At 35.7% G+C, this 16,706-nt stretch overlaps 2 protein-coding genes across 2 annotated transcripts; both read left to right on the forward strand.

Annotated features, from left to right (window-relative positions):
* The first annotated feature begins 60 nt into the window (after positions 1–60).
* On the forward strand, positions 61–2,684 carry polr2h (RNA polymerase II, I and III subunit H). The gene is made up of 6 exons (XM_015050603.1): positions 61–250; positions 840–932; positions 1,237–1,320; positions 1,617–1,710; positions 1,817–1,900; positions 2,058–2,684. The coding sequence occupies exons 2-6, from the start codon at positions 860–862 to the stop codon at positions 2,173–2,175; spliced, it is 453 nt and encodes a 150-aa protein (XP_014906089.1). The 5' UTR covers positions 61–250; positions 840–859; the 3' UTR covers positions 2,176–2,684.
* Positions 2,685–4,311: 1,627 nt separating this feature from the next.
* On the forward strand, positions 4,312–13,453 carry mfsd8l1 (major facilitator superfamily domain containing 8-like 1). The gene is made up of 12 exons (XM_015050602.1): positions 4,312–4,813; positions 6,642–6,827; positions 6,937–6,999; positions 8,592–8,711; positions 8,860–8,939; positions 9,037–9,355; positions 9,653–9,726; positions 10,959–11,172; positions 11,298–11,420; positions 11,584–11,714; positions 12,289–12,402; positions 12,933–13,453. The coding sequence occupies exons 1-11, from the start codon at positions 4,738–4,740 to the stop codon at positions 12,379–12,381; spliced, it is 1,479 nt and encodes a 492-aa protein (XP_014906088.1). The 5' UTR covers positions 4,312–4,737; the 3' UTR covers positions 12,382–12,402; positions 12,933–13,453.
* Positions 13,454–16,706: the final 3,253 nt, after the last annotated feature.

Raw genomic sequence — 16,706 nt, forward strand, 5'->3', positions numbered from 1 at the left:
AATTTTCAATATTTTTGTCATTTTAAATCTTACCAGTTTTTTTTATGTCATTTTGTGGCCGGAAGTACTTCCCGTGTCAAAGGTTGAGCACATTGTTCCTCCGCGGGATATTATGGTTTAGATATTTATGAATGAAATCGCATTGTGTTAACAAATTTAGTACTTATATTCAACACTTGGGGCCTTTCAACCACACAGAGTGGCTGTAGTTTTATTGTGCTTATAGTCTATTTGAAGAACAGCTTTTGTGGTAAGTTTAAAAATGGTCTGGGCAGCATGCTAAAATTAGCATTTAGCTTGAACATAGCAACAGAAGTTGTAGTTATAATAGTAGCAAATGTATTTGTACGGGTGGCGTAAGGAATACGTAGCTCTGTAAAATAAGATGTTGCAAGTCCAAGTATTGGTTGAAAATCTTACAGTTAAATCTTAATTTATATGTTATCAACTTTACACACCACGGGTAATCAATGCAAAAAAGCAAGAGTCGGAGTAAAATTATCATATTCTGTTGAGATCTCTAGCTTCGTTGTTCTGTAATAATCTGAGATGTTTGAGGGGATTTTTTTAGGCAGACCAACAAACAGGGAATTACAGTAATCAAGAAGAGACAAAAGAATGAATGCTGGTTTGAGCATCAGTGAAAAATACAATTGATTTTACCCAACACTAAAGAAGTAGATTGTACAGTTTTAGGCACCATGATTTTTTGTAAATATCCATTTCATTTTCTGTATGTTTTAAATGTTGCTGTTGTAAATTGTGTCCTCTTTTTGATGCTGGATATCGGTTGTCTGGTGTTTTTATTTTTTGTATTTATTTTATTTTATCTCTTCCAGGAAGTCAGACTTAACACAAAATGGCTGGAATTCTGTTTGAAGATATCTTTGATGTAAAAGACATTGATCCAGATGGCAAGAAGTTTGACAGAGGTATGAGAGATGAAATAAAAAACCCTACACAAGAGGGAAGTGAAACAAAAGCGCATAATATAAGGTCTACACGCCTGTATTATTAATGTGTTTCATGGATTTATTGATCTTGTCTCTGCTTAGTTTTATGAGGGTCCAATGTGCTTTTTTTTTCTAAACCAGGCAACCATAGCATTAAGCCCATTGACTGGTGGTGACAAATGGAAAATCTAAATCTTCTAGAAAACTTAATTGTTTAAAATTTAATATTTTTACACAGCACATGTTGTTTACGTGTTTTTTTTTTTGTTTGTTTTGTTTTAAGTGTCTCGACTACATTGTGAGAGTGAATCTTTCAAGATGGACCTCATCTTGGATGTGAACATTCAGATATATCCTGTTGATCTTGGTAAGATCTTAACTGCTTTTGTCCAAGATGGTTGTTATAAAAAAAAAAATCTTATTTTGAAAAAATGTTATCTAGTTAATTAGAAAGCTTTTTAACAGTTTTGCATGTGCTTTTTCTTTATCTGATGTCAATTGGTTTTTATTTAGGTACAGTGGTTTTATTTCTCAATTGTTCAAACTAGATGTGTAAAAAAAAAAACATAGGTATAAAACTTGAATCCAGAGTAAACCTATGTCAGGGTATCTGTCAAGACAATAATGTCATCATTCTCTCATTTCATTTTCTATGTCATTAAGGTGACAAGTTCAGACTTGTGATTGCCAGCACATTATATGAGGACGGAACACCAGATGATGGAGAGTACAACCCTCAGGACGATCGACCGTCTCGGTAAGGCATTTTCTACCGCATACATTTCTGCATGTTAATGTAAGTAAGCAACACCATGCTGTTTGCAGTTTGAAGTTTGTACTCAGAGTTACATTTGATTTTGTAGAGCAGACCAGTTTGAGTATGTGATGTATGGAAAGGTGTACAAGATTGAAGGCGATGAAACATCAACTGAAGCGGCGACACGTCTGTAAGTAAACTGGCAGTGCAGCATGAGTGAGTGACAGTGACATTAAGTCAAATGAAGTTATTTAGTATGTATAATGCAAAACATGAAATCTGCATGAAAATATGGCAAATAGGTCTAGGACAAAAAAAGTAATTGTATGATATGCTTATCCTTTCAGCTCTGCCTACGTGTCTTATGGAGGTCTGCTTATGAGGCTGCAGGGAGACGCCAACAACCTTCACGGCTTTGAAGTGGACTCCAGGGTCTACCTTCTTATGAAAAAGCTGGCCTTCTGAGCACCGGTCTACTCCCTCACCCACGCACTGCACTCTGCTGTCATCTATCTTTGAAGTCATAGTGAAATTCACATCTCTAGGTCTGGACCAATTTAACAGAAGAATAACATGGACTCTATTGGAAAAATATTTTTGGAAACATATTTTCTATGTGTCTTGATTCGCGATAATGCTTCAACAGAGACGTAGTACAGACTCAAGACTTTGGTAAAAGTGAACAGATACAATCTCATGCTCAAGCAATTGTAAATAAATATTTCTTTTATAAAAAACTATGTTTAGCTGATGATCAACCTGGATAATGTTTTTGTTTTGTGGCTTGATGTCCATTTACCAGGGTTTCTGCACAGTCTTGATTTCAGCTCTGGGTGGAGCTTTTTGTAGTGTATATTTTACAACTAATGGAAACATTCAAAGTACCAGACATTTGCATAAGGATCTTGATCCAATGTGGGGTTTATTGTTTTTTTTTTTCATCTCAAAACCTGCAGATATTCACCTTAAACATCATATTTATTTGGATTTTTAACAGCATGACACCAGCAAGACTTGCTGATAATAGTGAGATGAAACATGAAAAAAGTTACCTGAGACATCTTCCTACAATTCAGAAGTTTTGTTCAAGGGGATGACGGTTGATATAATTTAAGTTTGCATTTACAGAATTCATTTTCAGATGTTACATTTTCACAACCATTTTGTTTATTTCACATATAGACAAACCACTCAACTTAAAGGTTTGTAAGATCGACTTTGAATATTAAGTGGTGTGGCCATGAAAAATTCAAGATGGGGACAAACTGAAATTCTATGATGCTGGGGACTGCAAATTAAATTAAAGGCAAGAAAAAGCAGCTTTTGTGCACAAACAGAGCTGTGCAAGCCTGTGGTAATGAATGTCACAGGACAGAGAAGAGTTTCCAGTGACTCGCACATTCCTGATAAATGCAAGTAAAACTTTAATTAACATGGAATTTTCTGATGGTGTAAAACAGGCCTGCATGCACATAATGTACAATATACTCATTTTTTAAAATTAGAAATATTTGATTTTTTCAGCTGGAAGTTAATAAATCACAACATCAGATTTTCCAATTCACACTCGCTTCGCGCATAAATTTTAATGCATTTATTCTAACGTGTTCAATGGGTTCAATACATCGCTTTACAATAGTATTCACATTGTCTACATAGTGTCTGTGAACGCTATTCTCAATTGGCATTAAGTCTGGATACAGATTGTAGCGTGGATACACCTTTCCTAAAACACTATTGTTGTTTTGAGGATATTTTTAAAGTCACCTCAAGTCTCTAACAGGGTTTTTATATCTGTGATTGTAGATCTATCCATCCTTATAACTTTATATTGTGCCTGTTTACTGTGTTCATGAAGGCTTTTGTGCACAACCACTCCCTAAGAGACATTTTAGACCCACCCAGAACAACAAAATATAAATTACACACGATTTGAATTTATTTACTAATTGGGTTGCTTCTGGAAGCATGCCGGTTGCACTTTATGTTTTTGGGGGGCATCAGATTAAATGGGGCAGAATTCATTTGCACACCACACTTTTCAGACTGTTATTTGAAGAACATTCATTTTCATTCCATTCCACAGCCATGCGTTAATTTGCAATGGTCTATCATATAAAATCACAATATTATGCAAAAGAAATATACGAAATAAAATGTGAAAAAGTTCAAGCAGGAATACTTTTGCTAGGTACTGGAAGCACTAATATCAGCCACCTTAAAAAATCCCACAGTATTTTGTTTCCGTTATTTCCTGCACAGTTTTTGAAACGAAAATATTACAATGACTGATGAGCCCAATGTGATGACAAAATTAATTAGAATACAGAGAGGCTAAACGGGTGTCAAACTCCAGTCCTGCAGTTTTTAGATGTGCCACAGGTACAAAACACTGGAATGAAATGCCTTAATTACCTCCTTCTTGTGTAGATAAGTTCTCCAGAGCCTCGCTAATGACCTAATTATTCTTTTCAGGTGTGGTGCAGCAGAGGCACATCTAAAAGTTGCAGGACAGTGGCCCTCCAGGACTGGAGTTTGACACCTAAAACATTTTGATATTGGTGAATTTTGTCAGTTGTCAAGTTTTTCAATGGTTACTTTCAGAGACTCCATTCAAATGCATTCAAAACGCATATGAATGCTTATTTATGACAACAGGAATGAAAATTCAGGTTACACTTTGGGATGTCAGTTTTTGCGCTACCGGAAGTGATGTAATCTGCGCGAAGGCAGATTTATACGCGTTTAGCGCTGTAGGGATTGGTTGCGGTAAGCAGGATCTGGTCTGAGAGTTTACAAAAAAAATTTTCAAGTGACTTTGTGCTTATTAGCTGCTCAGAAAAGCAAACGCAGTGCGCTCTTGGTGGTTTTCTTTCTCCTGTCTTTCGGCTCCCGACAGATTTAGGATCTCATCTCCGTCGGCGTTAATTGGAAGCACCCGGCACTCGGGGTTATTTCAGCAGAGCTTCATTTAGAGACGATGATGTCTTGAAAAGTCAGTGAAAGAAGATTATTAAGTCAGCCACAATGGACTATCAACGCAAAAAGAAACTGACATTCTCCACCATTGGACTCATTTTTCTTTTTAGCGGTGTGGAATATGGTAAGATGTTTATTAACTGCTCACTGACACTTCGTATTAGGGGGGGCAATGACATTAGTGTCTGAAAATGAATATACCACCATTTATTTTAACTAGTCTTGTGTGTCTTTTAAGAGTCTGCAAAGACGCTAGTTGACTATGCCGTTTTGAAAGGTATGGAAGTGGATTTGATTCTACATTCAGTTTAAATGCCATGCTCCATCTTGGGTTGCCATATCACATCTTGGGTATATGTTAGATTTTACCATTTGTTATCTGAACTAATAAATGAACAAAACATTTATTATTCTTTACATTGTTTTTACCCTACATGCACTCCTAGATTATGAATTTAAATCAGAGCTGTGGCTTAAAAAATGCAACTCCTTATTTATGCTACCCCCTATTTATATTTTTAAACAAAATAATGTACAAGACATCACAACCTCATCAAGTTTAAATTCTCTTTCAAATAGAGACTAGTTTAAAAGGACTTTAAACAGAGTTGAATTAAGTAAAGATGACCCCAAATATCTAGATTGACATTGACGGGATAATCTTTTTTTTTTTTTTTAAATCAGGAAACTTCACCTTTTGTTTTCCTGATTTGTAGAAAATGTTTTGTACTCGAATGTATGGATTGTTTACAAAAATCCTTGAAAGATCTAGAATCTTCACTCTGGAAAAGTACAGAATTTTGAACTGGAAAATTTGTGGGAACATGGTACAAAAGCAGGAAAGACAACCACAAGGCCCTAAAGCAAAAGTTTTAGCTGTGGACTTTGCTTGGGCCATTGCAACACTTTGCCGTCTTGATTTTTTTTCAGCCAGGCCCTTCTAGCTTTGCTGCTGTCTTACTGCATGACCCAATTTGGCTTCATCTGTTACACACACGTATACACATACACACACGTTGAATCAAAGACAGACAATGCCCAAATCCTGTGGCTAAAAAAACTATTTAAATACATTTTCTAATATCGAATAGTTGGTAAAAGAACTTTATATACATCTATATTACTTGGCTTTTACAAAATATGCCACTAATGTAAAATATTTTGTACCAGATGTTGCTAACCTTTTGTTGAATCAATATGGCTGTGTTACGGGTTTCAAATGACACATCTGGACTTTAGTCTAGTCTTTGTGAAACTTGAAACTGTTTAAAGTGAGTAAGCAATTTCAAAGTCCTCAGTTCATATATAATAAGGGATGTACAAGTAAAATTTAGAGGTAAATGTAGAAGTGTTCTACAGTTCTTCAGCTAGGATGACGTTGATCCAGATGACTTGATTACTTCACCAAAATGTCAAAATTTGAGTCAACAAGATACTACTTTTTGAAACATTTTTACAGATAATTAAATGCATAGATCTATAAAACTGATTGGCTTATGGTTTATCCTTCGTCTGTCCAGATGGACATTGGTGATGAACAAGAACCCCTTCTTTTTGAAAGGCTTGACTGCAGTTCCCTCAGCGGAATATAAATTGATAAGATTTAATGTTGCTACATAATGATGTCATCCATACAGTTATTTTATCCCCACTTCTTTTTTCTGTGGATTTTCAGTAAAGCAAAACTGATGGTTTTAACACGAGACTTGTTTGGGGTTTTTTTTTTTATTAAAGGCAAAGTTGATCTGCAGGTATCTGTAAAGCTTGTTTGGTCATATCTTTAAGATTATCAAGCTAAGTATTTAAATTTGTAAGTTCAACTTAACAAATTTAAAGAACACTTTCAAACTAACCAAGTTATAGTGTTTTGAAAACCAGCAATACTTCAATACAGCAGGAAGTCGAATTAAAATGTATATATTTGAAATAAAACCTGTTTTATCTCTTTTCAGCTGTTATATTACCCACAATATGGAGATATCTGCAGACTTTAGAGGCAGCCCCTTATTTCCTGGGTTTGGCTATGTCAGCCTTCAGTCTGAGTGGGCTCTTGTCTGGACCGCTGTTTGGATATTGGTCTGACCGGACACAGACGACAAAGAAAATCATTTTGCTTTGTAACCTTTTTGAGATAATTGGTAAGTCTTCCATTTCCCATATTATACTCTGTTCTTGCCTACAAATATTATCTTCAGTTGTCTCCAACCCTTCTGTAAAAAAAACTACTACATAATTTGTCTTTTGCAGGTAATTTTATGTACTTCATGGGCTACTCCAAGTGGCTTTTACTGTCAAGTAGGCTGCTAGCTGGTAAGTTATCCTTCACAATGATGCCTATTAAAAAAATAGCACTGCTATAAATCAGTGGTTTTTTTTTAATTTACAATGATGTAACCCAACACGTTATGAACCTTTGAAAATTTATAGCACTGGTTGTAGATGAGATGACGGACATGATTTGTAAACATTGCCACCGGCCTCATTGTTATTGGCTTTAGTAGCATGTAAATGGGTGTAAAAGAAAGTATTTCCCTCCTTATGTTTGTCCTTAAGTCAGTGCTTAATTCCAGTCCTCAGGCCACCCTGCTCTGCATGTTTTAGATGTGCCTCTATTCTAGAACAGCTGAGTCAAATGATTGCATAACCATCAATTGCTGCAGAAGCCTGTTAATTACCCAGAGATGCAATTCCGGTGTGGTCTAAAACATGCAGGGCAGTGGGGGTGTGAGTACCGGAATTGAGAAACGCTGCCTTAAGTCGTTGGCTAAGTGATGACAAAAGTAAATGCAAAATGCAGTTTTTGGGATTTAATTTATCTGGAGAACAGAACTTGCCAAACCTTCAGTTTATTCTGGCCCTTTGTTTAAAATAACAATAATAAAAAAAAAAACATCATAGCCCTTGTTAAATCATGGATTAACTGTGGGGTGATTGTGGACATGGTGATAGGAGTTTGTCCTGTAAATGGTAGGTTGCTGGTTCGAGCCTCCATTTCATCCACATTCAGTGCGTCCTTGGGAAAGACACTTTACTCATCTTGCCTGCTTGTGGTGGTCAGAGGCAGCCACTCTTCTGTTGGATTGACCCAGGGCAGTTGGTGCTATAATGTGACTTGCCACCATCTGCATGTCTATGACTGGGTGAATTAATCACTTTGGGGTCCTCTAAACCTGATAAATCACCATACACGTATACAGGCAATTTAACATGAACATTTTTTGTTCAGCAGAAATTTGGTGGTGGTGTGGGCCTTTTTTGATGGTTTAAGATCTCAACAATTTGCTGTCACTGAGGGGACCATAGACTTTTCTCTGTAGTGGAAAAACTGAAGAAGAATGTCCAGCCATCAATTTCTGACCTTGTGCTCGAGTGTAACTGGAGTTAGCGATCCAGAGGACATCACAAAGTCAACTTCTGAATTACTGAAGACCACACAAAAGACAGTCAAGTTTTGCTATATGGACTGCATCCACACATCATGCTAAAATCAGTGTTGGGTGTCCTTGTCTATAAGCTTCTATAATGCTGGCTTTGTTTTGGTTATGTTTTACTAATGAAGCTTGGCATATGCTCCAGAAAAATGGCATATTTGTGTGGATTTTTAGACCCTTACTCAGACTTTACCATTGATCCTTAAACTTTTTAAATGAACTTGGACAAACTCTATGCAATGACCTGTTAATTTTCAGTGTTTGTGTTTTATATTTTGAGTTTAATGTAAGATGGCAATATGCCAAGTTGCACAGGTTTGATTCTAGATTTTCTTAGTGGAAAAACTGAAATGTTCTTAGTAATGTGAGCACTTCCCCTCAGATCAAATTGCACATTTTGTGTTTTCATTTGTAACTCGTACCAAATCACATAAGCATGAGATTTTTTTTTTTCTTCTCAATTTTCATCAGGCATTGGTACAGGTGCTGGCTCATCAATTTTTGGCTTCCTGACCAGAAGCACTACTTCAGAGGACCGGACCACTGTATTTGCTGCTGTCATGGCTTGTAGACAGGCTGGCCTTCTAGTTGGTTTGTGCTTCTGTGTTCTGCTATATTAATAAAATTATAATTTTATTGTAATTTTTTCACAATGTTTAAATCGCATCAAGGACAGCGTTTTATCTGATTCCACTTACCCAGAATCTGTCAGTGAAAATTTTACCTTGGTTTTACTTAGGTCCTGCATTAAACATATTTCTGAGGCTCTGTGACTTCCATATTGGTCCTTTTATTGTCAACAAATATACTGCGCCAGGGGTAAGGATACAAAAAAATCCAAATTGTAATGTAAACTGATCACAAGCTCCCAGATACCCGACCAAGAACTAACAATCCTCTTTTCTGCTCATTTCAGCTGTTTATGTTTCTGTTGTGGATTCTCCTACAACTAGCAGTGGTCTTCATGTACTGGGACTTGCCACCTATGGAAAGAAGGATTTCAAACCCCCATGAAGAAGAGAACGTACCAGGCCCTAGCGAAGAGGAAGTCGAGGAGGAGGTCATGCCGCTAATGACCTCCCAGGAGCTTGTGGGCTCCTACGGCTCTGTGACGACGTCCAGCATGTGCAAAGGCCACAGATCGGCTGAACCCAACGACTCGCCGGTTGAATCTCCTGTGACATTGCCAACCCATGAGCTTCCCACTCCTTTCAGGATTTCCATCACATGCCAAGGTAACTGTCTGATGGCGTATGTATTTAGTTGGCTGAAAAAATTGATTTTATTCATCCGTTCAATAAAAATTTCAAATTCATTTGCTGTAAAGTATCAAAATGTTTCCTCTATAGGGATAAGTATTATCAGTATTTAACAATATATGACTGCAGATTTAGTTTGTAATTTTTAAGGTGATCTTAACCACTTTATACATCATTGCACATTATTTGTCATAGCTTTTGAAGAAAGGTATATCAAAGTTCTTGAAATTTGGTTTTCCTGTAACTTTGCTCTGCCTACTGTTTTTGTATCAGAGTTCCTGAGAGAAGAAGTGATTGTGCTGCTGGCTGCTCAGTTCATCACCCTTTTCAATCAGACTGCGCTGGAGGTGCACATACTTACACGTATACAACAGTCATGTGACTTTAGCACCAAAACAAGTTCTTGTTCTCAGAGTACAAGAATCATGATGTGAAAACTAGGAGTTGCCAAAATGTCTGAGTTCAGGAGACTTGCTGAACCCTACGAATCAGGGTTGTGACACAGAGACTTTGTAGACTTTTGGCTTTAGTTGCATCCTAATAAATTAGAATATAATTTAAAAAGTTCCCTTATTTCTGTCAAGAAAAAGCTATATGTGCATACATTTCTGGTGTTGGTTTCTGTTATTTGGATGGTCATTACAGCTAACAATTGGTACATTTCATAAGGCCAAATGTGTCCACTGGAGTCTGGGGTGTTTTTGCATAAATGGAAGCAAAGTTAACGTACTTGATCGCTCCCCCAAATCAACACTGTGGAAACTTCACAATGGACACTGAGCTTCTCCACTCCTTAGACTATGGATGTTAATTTCCAAATGAAAAGCAAACTTTACTTTCATTTGACTAGTTCACTTTGGACCACAGCATCGGTAAAATTCTTTTTCTTTACACTTATGTAAGACTTTCCTGATGTCATCTGTGGTTCTGGAGTGGCTTAAAACGAGGAATGTGAGAGCTGTACTCTGTCTAGTATATGTTTAAAAGGAGCTCTTGATGAACCGATACCAGCTGCAGTTCAGATGTTTTAAATCTCAAAACTCTTAGGATTTGCCTCACAATTTGCTCACTGCTGTTTGTGCATGTCTTTCAACCACACTTTTTCCTTCCACTCAACTCTCAAGATGTATGGAAGAAACCCTCTGTTTAAAATCACATTTCTTTAAGAATTACCTTTTATGGCTCATTTGGGAATAATATAAGCAATAAAAATCTTAAATTCATTTGCTGTAAAGTATCAGCAAATGATACTTTGCTGATTTTGCTTGCTAGTTAAGATTAGCAAGCAAAATCATTTGAAACTTTTCAGTGTATAATTAATGTATAAGAGTTTTAATTTTCAGTGAAGGAATTACTACAAATGTATTTTTTGGATGATATTCTAGTTATTTAAGATGTAAATTCATAAAACCACATCTTGGTAAACGGAATTGTAAACTTTGATTTACTCATTTTAATTTGAATAAAGATGAACTCATAGGAATCAAATAAAAACAGTAATGACATTAGTACATTTTACTTGAAAATTTTTAGACAAATTTTCCTGAAATGGTTTTTTACTTTTTTTATTTTTTTCCAGACTATGGTTACACCATTAACCCAGAAATATTTCAACTTTAAAGAGCTGGAAAACAGTGTGATGTACTGCCTCGGAGGTGTGGTGGTGATTGTCGGCTTCCTGCTTGTGCACTGGCTAAGCCGGCACTTCACAGAGCGGGTGGTCCTCGCCATTGGTTTGACCATTTGCAACGTCTCCTGCATCTGGTGCCTCATCTTCCTCGCTAATCCATTAGGTCAGTTTCAGCTTGTTGTGCTTGTATGTGTACTGGATGATGCTTCAACATTCAAATTAATGCCATAAATTTTGAGGATTATCAGAAATTCTGTCACTAATTTTGATCCTACTCTTTTTCTGTAGGTAGTTTTTCGTGGCAGTTGACTGAGTTCATCATTGGGGTTTTCCTGCAGACCCTGGGTTTACCTTTTGTAGCTGTGGCCCAGGTTTCCCTCTTCTCCAAAGTTACATCAGAGAGTACCCAAGGTAACACCGCCATCTAGTGGATGCATAAATATCTGCTTCTTTGGATTTATGTCTCCTTCCCATTTACCTGGCTGCTCCCCAGAAGCTCAATCATGTTAATCAGTAAAAGACAAATATGTTTAACTCCCTTTTTACTGAAGTGTGTTTGTCACCGTCTCGACAGGCTTTAGTCAGGGAGTGCGTCGCTCAGTTGGGGGTCTAGCCACCATCCTGGGCCCTCTATGGGGAGGTGGTCTGACTGAGAACATGTATATAATGGTGGGTGCAATGATGGCACTTCTGATCCTGCTTACGGTAGGTAAAAAAATATAATAAAATTGTACCAAGTTCTGAACATGAAGCACTGAAAATATCTTCAGCTTATGTGTTTGAAATTTAGTTCCATAATATCAAATATTCCAATTGCAGACGAAGACAAATTTGAACATTTTATTTGCACGCTCAATCTACCTTGACTGATTTTTAATTCTTCATTAAAACCTTACAGCTTTTTACACCCCAAATGCAGATCTTATTTTAAGTAGCATCATGTATGTCTGGTTTTGTGTTGGTGGATTTTATAATGATCAGTTATCTATTTTGCATTTAAGAATAAATTGCATAAAACTAACTTATATTGGTGAATGTTACATTAGTACTTCAAATGGGGCCAGTAAGAACTTCTCTATGTATTCAGTCTGGTTATCTTAGTCTGGCATTAAATTAGTTTGATCTGAATGTGCTATTTAAGAATACCACAAAGCATAAAAGGGAACCAATCCCCCCCACGGACCTGCTTGCAATAACATGCAACATTTTCATTTGGCCTTGTCGGTCACTTAATTTTTTTTTTAAATTGATCCAGACGAATTATTTGCACTTTCTACAGATTATGCTGGCTTTCTCATACAAACGGCTGGTGGAGCCAACAGTGGAGCACGTGGAAAGTTCACAGCCCAGCACCAGCGGTTTGAGTACCTGAAACTGCTGCATCAGTTGCAAGGTAAAGTAACTAAGTTTCTGTTGCTTATTTGTCAAAAATCATAAACTATTGTGCACAAAGCGGTGACCCTTATTAAAAGTTTTTTTAAATCAAAAATAATTGTACAGGAGATTTTCCGCAGACGCATTGATATAAATAATTGTATTCAATAAATAAAGGGCTGCTTGAGACTGGTTTGAAACCTTGTTTTCTCAGGAATTGAAGTTATGATTGTATTGTGAATCTTTGTTTTACATTCTATAAAAACACTTTATTTGCCAAGAAATATCAGTGTAATTTCAAATTCAATACAGACTTGGATTATTTTCCAGTTTTTTTTTATGTTCTGTATTTTTAAAAATTCAACTGTTTGAAGTTAAAAAAAAAAAAAAAAACTTAATAGTTTTATGGAAGAAACTGCAATTTTATTTTAACTTGAATAAATTTATCCTTGTTACCTGTGCAGCCTTGGTATACTAAACACTGTGGAAACATTACTTTCACAGTTTTTTTTCCTGATTTTCTCTTTTTGTTTTCCCTCTTAATATCAGAACTCGGTATAAGTATCTTGTCCAGCATCTTTAGTCTGGGTTGGGACCAGTTCATAAGGCGACAACATCTGACTAAAAAAAGCAGTTCGCCGACTGAAACCTGGATTTTAGTGGCTGCCCATTTGAAGAAGTCTAATGGAAACTACTTGATTAAATAATTATTTTTGTACATTTTATTAAATTATAAATGCTTTTCCAATTGGCATCTTATTGACTGCAGTAAATTAAACACTAACTTGTGCAACATGCATCATTTTAGACACTTGTTCTGGTGGGGAAATACACAGGAAGCAAAACTAACAAATTGTATGTACTAAATGTATACTACTACAATTAATTTTTTTTTTTTTCTTTGAACCAGTTGATGTCAAATTTGGAGTACACTTTGTGTGGTGGTGTTTGTTCATTCGCTCTGCCATTATTGGAAAAGTGTAATTTTTTTGTCACTAATATTACATGTCTGTAATTATTTTTTCACCTGATTAGAATGTTCTGAATAAATTTTTTACGCTTTAAGTACACACTTCTCCCATGTGTTTAATGTACTGCTTGCTTTTAACACAAGGGGGCGCCTTTAGTCTTTATTCTGTTCGTCAGCCTCATTAATGCTGAAACCCGCATGCGGGAGGCCGCAGCCAGGGAAGCGTGTCTTAATCACTCATGTATAGAACATGAGCTCTACTGACGCCGTCGGAACATTTATAAAATCTAATTGTCGTTTTCATAGACGGTGCTGTAGATGAAATAAAGATTTCATTTGGTTTTGGATGCACAAAAAAACAAAACATTATAGTGACGGTAATTTTTTATTTATTATGGTCTACTTGACCTGTTGTAAACATATTTTCTTGTTTTTTTTTTTTTTTTTTGTTTTTTTTTTTTTATATAAAAGTGTCTATTCCATTCACTATTTACCCAAGGACACAGTTTTCCTGGGTAAATAATAAATGTTAAAATATTTTTGTCTTATTTACAGGTTTTATTTTTTTTTTTTATTGATTACAGATTATCACATTAAAGGGAAAAAAATTGCTTTACTAAAAATGTCTCAGAATTCCTGAGTGAATTTGTAGAGGTTATTTTTTTTTTTTTTTAAACGACCTACATTATACCACCTACAGTGTGTAGATCACATTTTTATAAACCTGTTAAAATTATGACTGGTGTTGCACTGAAGTGACCTTAAAGTGTTCATTTTTAAAATTGTTTAGAGGAAAAATAACATTTAGCTGCCATTATTTGGTTACTTGAGGTTGCCCAGACTGTGCATACATTTCCAGTTATGGCATTAATTATTTTTATTTTATATCAAATTGACTAGCAATAAAAGTACAATTTGACTATTAGAATTTTAAAGTAGCCTATTTATGTATATATTTTAATCAAAATTTAAAATGAATGTAAAACTAAACAATACATGGTAAACGGGGTTAATGGTTTAACAATTTCACAAGCCTGAAATTGTAACTTGTGTAACCCCTTTATTTTTGCTTTTTTAAAAATAGATTTTTGGTAATAAAGAATATCAATATGATGAAACGATTAATATCCCAAAAATGAATAATTCCAATAGAATTGATTTTCAGTTTCTGCATTCCTCCCCCGCCCCCCCAAAATTAAGTCCTCATTGTTTTAGTAGTTCAATTATTTTTTAAAAAGAGTTATTGGAGCTCAAAGATTGGTAACTTCTTGTGAATTGTAGGGCATTGCACCTTGATGCACAATGACTCAACACCAATATAATTTTTTAAGGAGGCAAAAATGTTATAAAATTATGGGGGGGGGTAAAAAAAAAAAGTTCCCCAATGAAGAAATTTTCTTTAAGCATAAATGGACCACAAGCTTTGAGAATGTACCTCATAGAGGGTGTTGGAAGCTTCGGAGACTGTGGGTTTAGACCCATCAGGGGTCGCTGTGACGTCGCTAACGGAAAACGGTATAAAGTGTGCTGTGCTTATGATAAAACATTGTGTCCCTATGACGTGGTGGCAAAGAGGCGTAGCTCGTCACTGTGAACTCTGGTTGAACCCATTTCCATGTTGGGCGGGGCAAGTACAGAGATGTTACGACACAGGGCCAGTAACAGAGATATTTTAGGGTTTTCCTTTTTTTTAAAAAAAAAAAAAAAAAACTTAACTAAGATCCTGTGCTCGTCACATACACACACACAGAATCCCAAAACACAGTTGGCCTGGAGCGACACTCTGACCGACGATTGACCCCCCGTATTGGGCTCGAAAGTGCAGAACACGTCATGTGTCATAACAGTTTTTCTGGGTAAATTTGGCAAGCAGGCTCCTCCTCTTTCCGCTCCAATCACAATCCGATGGTACCAAATTCCACTATGATAATGGACGCGTGAACTTTTGGTGAACTCTGTTTTACCTCGACTAGACAGGGCGAGGGCAGGCTGAGTTTAGTGGGACTTCAGTGTTTGTTGTTGTCATTTTTATTTATTTTATTTTTTTTCCCAAGTCCCCAGGCTCGAACGCTGATTGACCTCCGAAAACTGGGTTGGCATAGTCTGGAGAGGGTGCCCATGACTGGAATTTCTTTGAAGCATTAAGGCTCACTTTGTACAAGTAGCTTTTTTTTTTTTTTTGTGTGTGTGCATGCCAACAAAATCTCTGAAATGACCTGTAAGCTCTTATTAAATTTTAAAGAACATTTCCATCTGAGAAAAAGGAAAAAATCTGTATGACCAAGCGGAAAGCCGGTTAAGGGAATGAAAATAGTCGCATTACTAAAATGCTCGCACTGAATTGGATGTCGATTTATTTAAATATTGAGCAAAATTTGTTTTCCCCAACATTTAATCATACATGCACAAAACAAACCATCTGGTTTTTATATCCAGTGAGATGTACAAGACTACTCAAGTATTTGTTTGAGATGCAAAAATCAAGTTGCCCAAGAATGTACAATCGCATCTCCATTTAATTATTTCATTAAAGAATCAGAAATGAGATGCATATACATTAAAATTTTGTGAAGGGATCACTTCAGGGAAGCCATTTAAAAATGTATATAGTTGCCAGGTTTCTCAAGAATAATGTAGATATTGGCAGTTTCATGTTTCTTTAAAGATGAAAACTAGTTTTTGAACAACTTGGCACATCATACAATATAAAGTAATTCTCGTTGGCAAACCTCAAAATGTAGACAGAAGTGTTCGGGCTTAAACACTTGTATAAAAACGGAAATCTATTGCTCTATTCACTAAATGTAAAAGGTAGAAATCATTGCTTTGCCAAAAACAATCCAGTCACTAGGATTAATACAAAAAATGCCAAACTAATATAATAAAAATGATTAAACAGTTATTAAATGAGGGTAATTGTCAAATGTAGAAGGGAGAAAATGTATTCTCAATAGTGATTAAGTTTAGTTTAATCACTTTATTGGTCTCCATGGGGCAATTAAAAGGTGCAGAAAGCATTACGTAAAATGATAGAAGATAAATGTGGAAACACCACTGACAGATTTAACCAATGTAATAATTTTCAAAATCTAGTAACCTGACCTAGAAAAACTATGCTTTACCTATAAAGATAAAACTTAAAATTGCATTGTTTATGGTTAAATCCAAAAAAGTGCTAAGAAATTAATTGAAAATGCCTAATTTTAATGTAACAGAATACATTTAAACAGATGAAGTAAATGAAATTACATAAATCGGCCATGTGACATGATGCACTTTTTTTTTTTTTTTTTTTTTTTTTTTTCTTTTAATAAAAAATTAAATTTTTACTTCGATTTTTGTGGGAAAATAAA

The sequence above is a fragment of the Poecilia latipinna genome, unplaced genomic scaffold (genome assembly GCF_001443285.1).
Source record: "Poecilia latipinna isolate Pla-1442-1.1 unplaced genomic scaffold, P_latipinna-1.0 Scaffold1001, whole genome shotgun sequence".
Lineage (NCBI taxonomy): Eukaryota > Metazoa > Chordata > Actinopteri > Cyprinodontiformes > Poeciliidae > Poecilia > Poecilia latipinna.